The sequence below is a fragment of the Castor canadensis genome, chromosome 4 (assembly GCF_047511655.1).
Source record: "Castor canadensis chromosome 4, mCasCan1.hap1v2, whole genome shotgun sequence".
Lineage (NCBI taxonomy): Eukaryota > Metazoa > Chordata > Mammalia > Rodentia > Castoridae > Castor > Castor canadensis.
The window spans coordinates 57917327-57929638 of NC_133389.1; the positions used below are offsets into that span (position 1 = coordinate 57917327).

General features: G+C 39.4%; 1 protein-coding gene across 20 annotated transcripts in view; it reads right to left on the reverse strand.

The window, feature by feature from the left end:
• The window catches only part of Dlgap1 (DLG associated protein 1), an 888020-nt gene that overhangs the window by 342879 nt on the left and 532829 nt on the right, over nucleotides 1–12312 (reverse strand). For 7 of the 20 annotated variants that reach the window (XM_074070239.1, XM_074070238.1, XM_074070237.1 and 4 more), the window contains one exon: nucleotides 5735–6801. In XM_074070239.1, the coding sequence (XP_073926340.1) occupies nucleotides 5735–6721 (987 nt within the window). In that variant the 5' untranslated portion in view covers nucleotides 6722–6801. Of the gene's footprint in view, nucleotides 1–825; nucleotides 1175–1301; nucleotides 1619–5734; nucleotides 6802–12312 lie in introns of those variants that run through there. The other 13 variants (XM_074070249.1, XM_074070246.1, XM_074070257.1 and 10 more) reach the window with 9 other exon arrangements.

The window sequence follows — 12312 nt, forward strand, 5'->3', positions numbered from 1 at the left end:
AAAGATTGTGCAAGCCAGATAGGAAATACATTCAAGAACCTTGGCAATTATTTGCTGGATTATTAAGGCAACATGAATTAAAAAGAAAGAAAATCACAATTAATGGTGGCCAACAAGGTTTTAAGCAAAGGCAAGGAAACATTGCAATAGCTAAAGTAGCAGAATTATCACTTTCATAAATCACCTGTAAAGTAGTTTAAGCAGAATTAATGTAACTTAAATTGTTCTAAGACAGGAGGAAGGAAAAACTCAGCCAGAGAAAGAAAACTCCCACTGGGCAAAAATGAAAATAATCTTGAAACAGATTTGAAAAATAACCATACCTGTGTTAAAAAAAATTCTGTGATCATGCTTACTATGACTACTTCTTTAGTGATCTTCTGTGGAATCTTATTTGTTTAAATAACAAATAACAGATAAAACAAAAACAAAAATTCCCAAAAGCCCCGGTCACCCAGAAATTTTCATTTTGCAAAAGAACAGTAAGTACTCAGCATTCTTGCCAGGAAGATGACCGATCGCATTTCAGTCACTAGCCACATGTCCTTTAATAGCTCCTAACATCCTGGATCACAGCAATTAATGTTCTCATGGATTCTCTGTGGGGACATACACTTGTAGATACCTGATGTCTCCACCTGAATACCATCTTTACATACATTAGTTTTTTAATTTTAGCTCTCACATTCTTACTAGTCATTTTTTAGAGAAGAAAGGAAAATAACAAAACAACAAAACTACCCTTTCTGTCCCTCACCTTGCAAAATAACCCCCCACCAAAACCAACAGCACACATATTAATACAAAGTAACAGAAGAGTTATACCCAAACCTGGTCAGTCCTTCCATTTCTTGAAACTTGCACACAAACTGAAGAAACCCATTCAGCCTTAAAAAGGTCGATCATTTTGTTCTCCTAAAATTTCATATCTGAGAGTGCTGTCTTGCTCTCTCTTGCTTCCTCTCTCTCTCTCGTTTTCTCTCTCTCTCTCTCTCTCTCTCTCTCTCTCTCTTTCTCTGTGTCTCTCTCTACTTCTACCGGAGAGCGTTTTGTTTCCCTTTTCCTGTTTCTGCTGCTGGATGAATGCAAAACACACGATTTGAAGGGATTTTTTTTCCCTGTGAGGTTAACAGTTGGAAACCTAAAATCTTGCTCTCCTCAATGGCTTCATATGCCACTCACTCCAACGTAACGTTTATATAAAGAGGCATAAACAGAACCAAGAATTCTGCCTTTTAAAAGCAAAAACAAAACAACCCTCCCTTCCAGCCTATTTTATTTACTTCACCATTAGCACTTACCCTGAGATGTGCCATAAATGCTTTATTCCAAATGTATAAAAGCCAGCCACATCTCAACTGAGAATTAAACAGTTTTAATGTCTTCAAATCCATGTTTCTGCTCCAAGCCCTAATACAGACAGTCACTGGCAGCAGTACAATAGCTCTAAACAGCAGACATCTGATTCTTGACATTTAAAAATAACAATATTGGGGGGAAAGGGAAAGGGAGTCTTTTTTTAAAAATTAACTAAAACAGCTTGTGAGTGAGCACATAACACCAATTGACTGTATTAACTGGCAGATGTAATGATTCCAAGCTATAGGATTTGATTTCTAAGTTAATATCAGGCACAGGCTAGATACTTATATCTCTCTTTTTCTTTCTCTTTCTTTCTTTCTTTCTTTTTCTTTCTTTCTTTCTTTTCTCTCTCTCTCTCTCTTTCTTTCTTTCTTTCTCTTTCCCTCCCTCCTTCCCTCTGTCCCTCCCTCTCCTTCCTTCCTACAGAATTATGGCAATGATGTATACTAAGTTAATTCTAAGTGGTAATTCTACAAAGTAAGAATCAGAAATTTGCTAGTATTTAGATTCTATTATTGGAGAATATTAACTTGACCTTTATTTAGCAGTGAATCAAGTTAGGGGCATAATCAGTCACTCCACTGCTAAGCTAACTCCATATAATTTCATATCTATGCTTTCTTAATGGCATGCACACAAATGAAGTCAACTGCACACATACATTTGCTACAGAATAAAATATGCATTTATTCCTATACCTCAAGCATATTATGGAATTAGATTCGAGGTCAACTGTTTGCTGTCCTGTGCCCTCTCTATGCATTCCTGGGCATGCAACTTCATCTTTTATGCTGCAGGTTTGTCTATAAAACAAACAATAATATTTCACAAAGTTGTTTTGAGTACTAAATGAGATATAGATGGCTTCTGGCATACAATAATAATTGATATATACTGCTTCCTCCTTCTGCTTTGTTCCTGGAGAGGTAAGGACTGGGCATGGTCAATATAAAAATCCAGATTTCCAAGGCAGAAGAACCGCTTTTGACTCACCATGTTGCCATGTGGTACTAGCTGTGTGCCCTTGGAGCAAGTTACTTAACCTAATTTGCTAAATTTCAGTTTCTTCAACTGTGAAATACCTCTAGAGTTTTAAAGAGCAAATTAGATAACACTTGAAAAGCATCTGCTTTTATTAGGCATTTATGAAATGAGAGTCCCAGGCCCTCCAACTGTTGAAAATTGCTCTAATTAGTACTCTGACATAAGTGACTTACAAGTTTAAAAATGTGGACAGAGATAATAGCCTTCTAGAACAAGTGCCTCGTTTTCTAGCTAATAAAGGATAGCCAGGAGTCAAATGAATGGTTCCAGGCCATGTCACTAGTTGGTGGCAGACCCTTACTTCCCTAACCGAACGAAAGAACAGTGCTTCACTCTCTAACTAAACTTCATGATGATGATGTTAAACACTTTTGTAAACCTACTTTTAATATTAATGAACAATTAAGACAATGTTACTAATAGAACAAAACCAAAACAAAAAAATCCCTCTGTTTCTCCAGATTTGCTTCTAGGAATGAGTTAATAAGTTAAATGACTACATGGGATCTGGCTGGGGCTAGCCAAACCTATTTCCTGAGAAGAGATTCTGCATGGTAGATTCTCCATTTCCTAGAAGCAAGAAAAACACTGGGCTGCTCTTAGGCGGTATTTCCTGTTATCCCTCCCCTTGTGAATATATGAATCTTCTTTCCCTTTCATTACAGGGACACTTTAACCTTGGCACACAGGGCAGGAAGAGCTTTCCATTATGTTTATTCACTAAGAAAATACCTACTCACTTTGAAATATGGAATTATTATTATTGTTCAGCTTGAAGGCTTTGCATAGAATAGGAACTCAATAAATGTCAGTATTTATTAAATAAGTTCCAACTTGGAGTTGTTTTTGTTTAAAAGTTTCAGCTAACATGGTTCAGGGTTAATTATTGCCCAGCATAGGATAGAAAATATTTTTTTCAACCTTTTAATAACTGGAGGAATAAGAACAAAGTTATTACTCTAGGGAGAAAGGGAAGGAAAGTGGGAAAGTACATGTGTGAGTCATTGTGATTGGTGTTTTATTTCTGTAGTTGGGTAGTACATACGTTAATATTTGCTTTATTTTGTGTTTTCTTTATACCCTTCTCAAATATCTTATAAGTGGCTTAAGGAAGGTAAATGATTTGAAAATAGATTCTCCAAATCCTGATAATATGAAATCCAATAATGTTGTTATATTAAGCCCCATACTTAAATGTTCCATTCTCATTTTGCTAAAGAACTTTAATAATAACCCCTTTATTTAAAATTTTCACTTTCTTCTTGCTCATCTGTCTCTGACTTTTGCATCAAATAGGTTAAAGTTTACATCTCAGCTCTGTAACTTTCAGGTCATAGGACTTTAAATCACTTGATATTTCCAAACCTCAGGTTCCTGTCTTGTAAAAACAGTGTATTATCATATCCAGCTCTTGGGATTATTATGAAGATGGAATAAAACAACAACATGTAAATGTTTGCTATAGTATTTAGTACATAGTAGTTTTCCACCTAATATCAGTTTTCTTTCTTTCCTTATCTTTCTACTTTTCACCACTATTTGAGAGTTTGACCTTAAAAGGTATAAAGAGGAAAGAAAAAAAAAGTTTTGGTAGGAAGAGCATAGGCAATTCTACAAGTATAATGAAGAATTTTATTACTAACAAAGGCTAGTGCTGAATCCATGCACAGTGTCTTCTTTAAGCTGATATTTCTCTTTTCTCATCTAATCTAACAAGTATTTATTAACGTTCATGCTTTAAAAAATTGGGTTTTCTTTTTGCCACTAGTAACAGAAACTTCCTAGACAAAATGTGCCTATTCTAGGGTTTCTACATCTTTATCAATCCTTTCTTCAAAACAAGTATTCTTGTCAAAATACTTTCCAAATTGGATGAGACTTTTGTGCTTAAATAATTTCTAAATCATTTTGTTGTAACCCTTATAATGGTCATTACTGTAAGTTAAGAGACTTGGGTTCTAGTCCCACCTCTGTCACATGCAAACAGTATAACCCACTAAGCCTTTCTTTGAGTCTACTTTTTCCTACTTTAAGTGGGTTAGACAATCCTTTTAACCTGAAGGTGAGCAGTTCTTGGTGACCTGTAACATATAGCAATCTTACAATCAATTGGGCAATCCCACTTTCAGTGGGAAATACTGATCACGTAACTGTGTCCTTTTGAAAACTATCTACATGCTGGTAGCTTCTTCTGAACTTTGGGCCTGGGCTCTGGCACTGTTCTTATCCAGGACTGTCAAGGGAACCAGATTTGTCACAAGGAATTCAAAGAGGGCAAAAAGATGAACTCAGTGGGAGAGATTTTCCTTGCATTTCTTCTTAGTATAGGAGTGAAAATAATTATACTATGCTTTTATAGTCCAGGAAAACCTTTAAAAACGAAAACAAAAACGAAAAGAACAACAGTGGTGACAGTAGGAAGAACAGAGAAAAAAGGATGCTCATAAAAGGAAAAATAGAAGGGTCATTACGTGGAGGGTTGTATCTTGGGAAAAACTGCAATACTGGAGGGAAGAAGTAGTGAAGAAAAAGACACCCCCCCATCAGATATTTTTATTCAGGTGGAATTTGATTTAAATGAACTGGAGGCAGAAAGGGGAAAACAAGAGGAGATTGTGGAAGGGGAAGAGCAGCCTGCCTTGGGTCTGCAGTGTGTGGGATTTACATACTGACACTAATTGTATTTTATTGCACTGATTTTTCCTCCTTATCCTCCTCGTCTCTGTTGTCCTGGGTCTCTGCAGCTGTGCTTGCCAGGTCTCTAAACTGGTTCCATCTCCACCTCCTCAGGGCATCATCCTGCTCTGCTCTTCCCTGGGGGTGGTGCTGATAGGGTTGTGGTTAGTGTTGGTGATAGCTGGTGATAGTGAAGACCATTGCCATTTACCTAAACTAATAGCTAAACTTTAATTTACCTAAACTAATAGTTTAAAAAAAAATTTGGATAGATCTGATTAAATTCTTAATAGAAACTTAAGGGATCATTGTTTATTTTGGAAAGAAAAGGTGGGTTTATTTAAATTTTCTGTGTAGACTCCCCTTTCCTCTCCTCCCCATCCATGATCCCTCAGATAAAAGAGGAACACAAGACACAAATAACTAACTCCTGCTTTTGTGTAGGAGTAGTTTTTGAAAGTACTTTGGAAGGCACTGTATCTAGTGCCGCTAGCATTTGCTTTCTTGTATTTTCCTAACAGCAGCTCGTAGCCACTAGAATGTGAAATAATTTGCCAGATGCAATTCAGAGTAAACTGAGAACCCAGGAGAAAAGTCTACACAGTCAGTCAGGAGCAACTTCTAAGCATCCATTACTCAACATAAATGGTACCTGCAGGTATTGGCAGGAGCGTTCTTGTTGACATGACTCAGACTTCACCATGGCCTGGTCCATGTTTACTGAGGCTTTCTGGTAAACCTCCCGGGCTCTGCTCACGGTGAGAGTGGAGGACCAGGCGCTCTTCTTCAGCAGCGGGGCGTCCAGGTTGACTGGCAGGTTGGCACAGGTGGAGCACTTGACGTCATTGTTACTCCGGGAGGCCTTTACCGCCTGCTCGCTGATGGTATTGTAGGCCTCCATGAAGTACTGCGAGGCTGAGCGATCGGGGCACCTGCCCATGGTCATCACGCCTGAGGGTGCGTGGTAGATGCACATATCGCCGTCCAGGTTGTCATCAGAGCTCCACCAGCCTGGGGAGGTGGGTGAGGTGTTGGAGGCGTTGGATCGGGCCTTGGGCTCCGTGCGCCGCTCCTTGCTCTTGCTGCGCTTGCCATACCTCACGGTCTGTGCTTCATCTGGGCTGGCCTTGCCCCCATTGACGCTGCCCTTGGATGGCCCCTCCAGGGAGTGCGACTTGGTGAAGAGCTTCTGGACTGAGTGCACCAGGTGCCGGATGCGGCCGGGGCTGTCGCTGCGGTGCTCCACGGCGGTGCGCTTGTACTGCAGCGTGTGGTAGCCATCCCTGTTAAGGGGCAGCTGCCGCTCGAACTGGTCCAGCAGGTTGGCAGGGATGCGATTCGCCTTGGTGGCCAGCGTGCGGGGCACCAGGGCGCACTCGTCCTTCAGCTCCTGCTGCGAGGTGTAGTGTCTGCGTGGGAAGGTACTGCTGGCCAGAGGGTCGCTGAAGGGGCCCACGCACTCGGCCTGGAAGGAATTGCGCTGGGTGTAGTAAGGGTGGTCTGCAGGGTGGCCTGCAGGGTGGCGCTCCACCGGGCTCAGCAGGTACGGCTTGCGGTCCGAGTGATGCGACAGAGAGTCACAGGTGGACTCACAGGTGATTCCGTGGTGATGACTGCGGCTGCCAGATAACCCTTTCATTGCTGACCAGAAGCAGCCACCGAGGTCATGGGCACCCAGTCAAGTTCCAGACCCGTGCTGGGCAGCAAAGACCTGAGAAACTGAAGAACAAGAGTGGCAAAATGGTTAATAGATAGTTTCCTGCTGCATACTCTACTACTGTGTTGGTTTTCTGGCATAATTTATGGCTGTCTCTAAAAATAGTTTTGAAGCATTGTTGAAAAAGCTCTTAACTGCAACCTAGACATAACCTAGGAGTAAATGCTGGTAAGCTGGGAGAAGGAAACTATAAAATGCTAAGTTGTTCTTTTTTGTTTTGTTTTCAGACAGGTTCTTGCTATGTAACCCAGGCTGGTCTTGAACTCAAGATCCTCCTGCCTCAGTCTCCTGGGATTATATGTGGGTGTGACCACACCAGGTTTAATTTGCTTTAAAGTTATTTGAAAGAGTAACTTTGTATCCTTTCATCCTTCCAAATAACTGAGTGTATCTGTTCCTTGCATCTCTGGTTTTATTCTTAACTATATATGAATTATAGAGATAGCACACCCAAAGTGCTTGGTCTTCTAGAAAGCTTTTGCTAGTACCCCTGGCAGAAGGAATTAGTTCCCCTCTTGTGCTTTTGTGGTATCTAATACACACTCCTCAGAACTAATACAATTGTTTGTTTCTCTCTCTCTTCTAGCTAAAGTTCCTTGCAGCCTGGCTTACCTCCTAGTCACTTTTATGTCCTCCTACTTAGCACGGAGCCAGCCTTGTAAGCACATAGGAAGCATTCTACAAGTGGGAATAAAACTATGAGTGAAAAAACAAAACGGACAACAGAAGCCAGTGGCACCTTAAATCTTTAGGATAGATCCTTCTGAAGGAATTGGGTCTTGAGTAGATATTTTATACTAAATAAAATATGAAGCCAGCAAGAGCTGAAAACCGAATTCTACATATTTACTGCAAAATATGGATGCATGTTCTAATTAGGTGTTTGAGAATAATCTTTAATATGTAAGTAGTATTTTATGTAAGATGACATTACCTGAGGACTAGCAGAGAAAATGAAGCGCCTTTTTTATGGCCACTAATGATGATCTAAGTTAAATGATGTAACTAATGCCAATTTCTGCAAATCAAACATACACAGTGTGATGTTTACTGAAACTTAAGTGGGCTGTTATCAGCATAGTTGACAACTACCCATATTGTCTTACCGGGTAACAAATTGCATCAACTTGCTTCCTTCTTTACTTAGTACTTGGGATTTTGATCCTTTTTCTCTATGATGTAGGTAAATAAGGTCATACTAATGGCAATAAATATCATAAAATGTTTTTAAGTGCTAAATTTATCTTTTTGATCAAGGTCAAATAAACCCTGGGTGATCTAAAATCATAATGCCATTGATGATGACAAGACAATTGTTGCTGGCACCCACCACAAAGAGTCTTGATCATTCTTCTCTCATTCATTTTTATCTTCCCTTCCTCTTAAACTCCTTTTCTAACACATTTCTCTGTAACACTCCTGGTTTTCCTCTCCTAATCAATGTTTATAAGTGGCAGCCACGGACACCACTGTCTCCCACCTGTGGTGTGATTTGTGTGTCAGTACAAAGCATTAGCTGAGCATCACTCCTGTCCTGTGCACAGCTCAGGGCTTGTTACTACAAAGATAACCAAATGCAAATCCCTACTGGACACAGGGCTTATGATATGTTTAGTAAGACATGATCTAGTTATGAAAAAAAACTCAATGATGATTCTTCTCATTTTATGCATTCTTGGAGAAGGAAACTGCTAGCCTCTGAATTAGATTTCAATTGACTATAACAATTTCTGAAAATAGAAAGGGAAATTGCCTTTTTCCCTTGCTCTCTGAGTGAGGATGTGGAGTGTGGTCAACATGCCTTCACAAGGGTTTCTATGACTACAGTGATTACCTCTAATTTTTTCTTGCTCACTGTGACTTCAAAATTAAGCTCTGTTGTCCTCAACAGAGTTCAGTTTTACCATCAGGTCTTATGTTCTGATGCTGGGCTTGGAGAATTTGTTGACTCTGTTGGTGACTGTGAGCTGAGCTTGAAGTGCAAGATGTACATTGTTTTTACAGAGTCCCCACACCTGGAGTGGAAGCACTGCTGTACAGATGACGACTAAAGCAAGAATGGTGAAGTATTGTAAAAGAAATGCTCAACGTAGATAATTTATTAGACCCAAGGAAACAAACAAACAAACCACATATTAGAAGATGCTGACAAGGGGAAAATAGCTTTGCAAAGCTGACAAGTCCTTATTGCATTTTGATTTCTGTGCATGTCTTTATTTAGAGTTGCTGTTCTTGATTTTTCTTTTACATGCAGAGAGAAAAGCCAGCCAAAGGCCCTTCCCTGTCTTATTCAGTAAGGAGTGACAGACAAGTAATCACGACCTGCTTTGGAAAGAACAACGGGTGATCCTTGCCCAGGAGGATAAGGAAGATTGTGTTCTGGTTTGGGAAGACAGAGAGAAGAAATCTCCATGAATCTGTTCAGGAACAAGCCACCCTTTATGGCTTCCCTAACTATACCTGCCAACGGCAGGTTATCACATTTAACAGAGGAGAAGTAAAGAATTTTCATATCAAAAAGTGCAAAGTCGTGTCTGAATAATGACTACTTCCCAGTGTTCCTGATTTGCCTAGGTGAATATACTAAAGCAAAGGGTTTACTCTCCTTCCCTGGCTGGAAAGCAGATTTGAGGACTGGGTGAGCAGTGATCTTGTACCATGAGATGGTAGTTATAGTTGGGTGATGGGAGAAACACAAGATAAAGGTGCACACCTGTAGAGTGCCATATCAGCCTGAATAGGTACCTCTGCATCTTGTTTACATGAGAGGAAACAGATTCCTATTTTATTTATACCCTGTCATTTTGTTTCCCGATACTTGCACCTTAATCTATTCCTAAATGAGATGGGTAGCCAGGGCCCAGTCACAGTGCCCTGTGGTAAGCTAGGGTAGGATGCGGAATTGTATTTAAAGGAATTTAACAAGACAATGGCATGATTGTATGTGTAGTGAGGATTTTTCTGCTTGTGCTTACAGAATAGATTCAGGATTGGGAATAGCAGAAAGATCTAAGAAAAGCAATTACTTCTTGCTGGGGCACTTCACGAGAGAAGACTAGAAGGGAGGAATATCCCAAAGGAGGCCAGCAAGGCAATGTCCCCCATTTCAGGTCTCCTGGGTCACACAGGGATGTTCTTACCACAGTCTGAGCTTACACATGGCAAATTTTTAGGGAATATAAAATAATCTTCAATGAGCATTTATAGTTCCTCCTCTACTTATAATGAAACCCAATCTCTGTGGAGATTGAATGTGAAGAACTATGGCTCAATGGGCTGGTCATATCAAATAAACTTCATATTCTAGAAGAAAGTGAAGCCCGGGCATTTCAGGATAAATGTAAATAGAAAACATAACAAAGGTGGAAGTATGAGGTAATATTGCCCAAAGGCTACTTTTTGAGTATTTTCTGCCCTTCTGAATTATAGCTGCAAAGGATAAACTAAATCTCCCTACTTGGAAATTTTCATGAGTTGTTGATATGGGCTGAATGCATACCCCAAGGGTTTATCTATGGGGAGCTTAGTTCCTGGTGTAGTGGTGTTGGAGTTGAGGCCTTATAAGAGGTTGCAAGACAGCAATCCTCCTGGCTTTCTGTCTGTCCAGGTGATCTGGCCTTCTCATATGAATTCCAGCTACTGTGGTGCCACCAGCCATGAGGTAATTTAGCTAAGCGGGTTCTTGCTAGAGCCAGCATTACTCTCCTTGAACTTTCAGCTTCCAAAACTGTGAACTAAATAAATCACTTTTCTTTATAAGTATGCAGTCTCAGATATTTCCTTGTAATAAAAAAATGGACTAACACAGTCATATACTTAAAAACATAAAAATACTAGAACACCTTTGCATAAGCACAGTCTGAAATACATTAATTTCATTATTCAAAGCCCAATGCTAAGCCATTTTATAAATGCAGAATGTATTTTGGCTTTTCATTAACATTAACTGCTATCCTAATCACCTGCAGTTTGATTTTGTTTGTGAACACCTCCTTCAATCAGCCTGATCCTACAAATAAATGCCTTCAGAGGCATTTCCTTCTCAAAAGATATGCTATTATTAAAAAACAAAGCAACAACTCAAACCTTCTCCAATTTGGTCACAGTAGGCAGCACAGTTACAATCACTGTTGTCTCCATACAAAGCTTTTAAAAGGTGGTTTCATAACAACTTTTTGAGAATAAAATGGTGGAGAATGATGTGTTGAGACATGGCTAACAGGTCATCAGTAAATTGGCACAGACTTCTACTGGTTGAGAAAACTGTTATGGGACTTAGAAAAGGATTGTTTTTAATGTGTAGACATTCAAAGAAGCAAATTGTAAAATATCATAAGATGATTTTGAGTTACATAGGTTGAAGGTAACTGTCTTGACTTTATGGGAACTTCGGGATATGTTTCCTGAGGAATTGTTCTCATGGGATTTCCAAGACAAGGTTGATTGTCTCAGCTAAGTCGAAGAATGGATTCTGCTGGGAGTCAGTTAAGAGAATGTGGTCACCTTGACCAGCCATGGCCAGTAAATAGTCCTTCTAGGGGCACTGTGGGCAGGGAGATAACTTATCTTTTTTGGGGTGCAATTAATACCTTCAGGATACTCACAGAGAAGAAAACCATCAGTGTCTACTAGAAAAAGTTGAGAAAAACTTGCAAGCCATGGATTAATCTAAGAGAAACAAGAAATAATAATAGAACAAAACTGTTAAATGGGATATAAAGACAATAGTAATGAAGATGGAAGACAGAAAAACACACAAAAAATGACAATCAAAACAACACAACAATACAACTTGGAAAGAAGCAGTAGAAATAGTCAGATGAAAATAGCTGTTTTTATCTACATTATCTACAGCTCTCAAAGCTAGCTGATGAATTGTGTCCTGGCACATTATAAGCAAGTTATTTCACAGCAGATTATATATATACATATATATATATGTATATATATATATATATATATACACACATATACACATATATATATATATATATATATGTGTGTGTGTGTATGTATGTTTGTGTGTGTATACATATATATATACCTGAATCAAGTTTTCTTATAAATTCCCTTCTTTTAAATACAGTTGCTTTTCTTACAAAGTTGTCTGTTGAGGACTTCCAGTCTGGGACTATTGAAGGCAATCACCATATTCTCTGAACTGACTGAGCAGGGTTTGAAAACCAAAGAAAAGGTATACATGCAGAGCCTTAATTGAAGTAATCAGATGCTCACTCTGGGAGATTTAGATGAAAATATCCCCAAGTTCACTGGACCCTGATGAGCTTATGCAACGTCAAGTAGAGGAAATGTCTACATTGGCACCATAGGAAGCCAGAGTTGCCTGCTATTTAAACTGAAGGGCAACAGGGTTGAAGGGCCCTACAGAGAGAGTATGAGTGAAGAGTGAAGAGGAGTCAATCCAGAATCCATGTGGAACATGCTAACAATCTCCTAGATCTAGTCAGGCCAGCTCTCTGCCCAGAGTGGCTGAAATCTTGTAATCTGTGGCA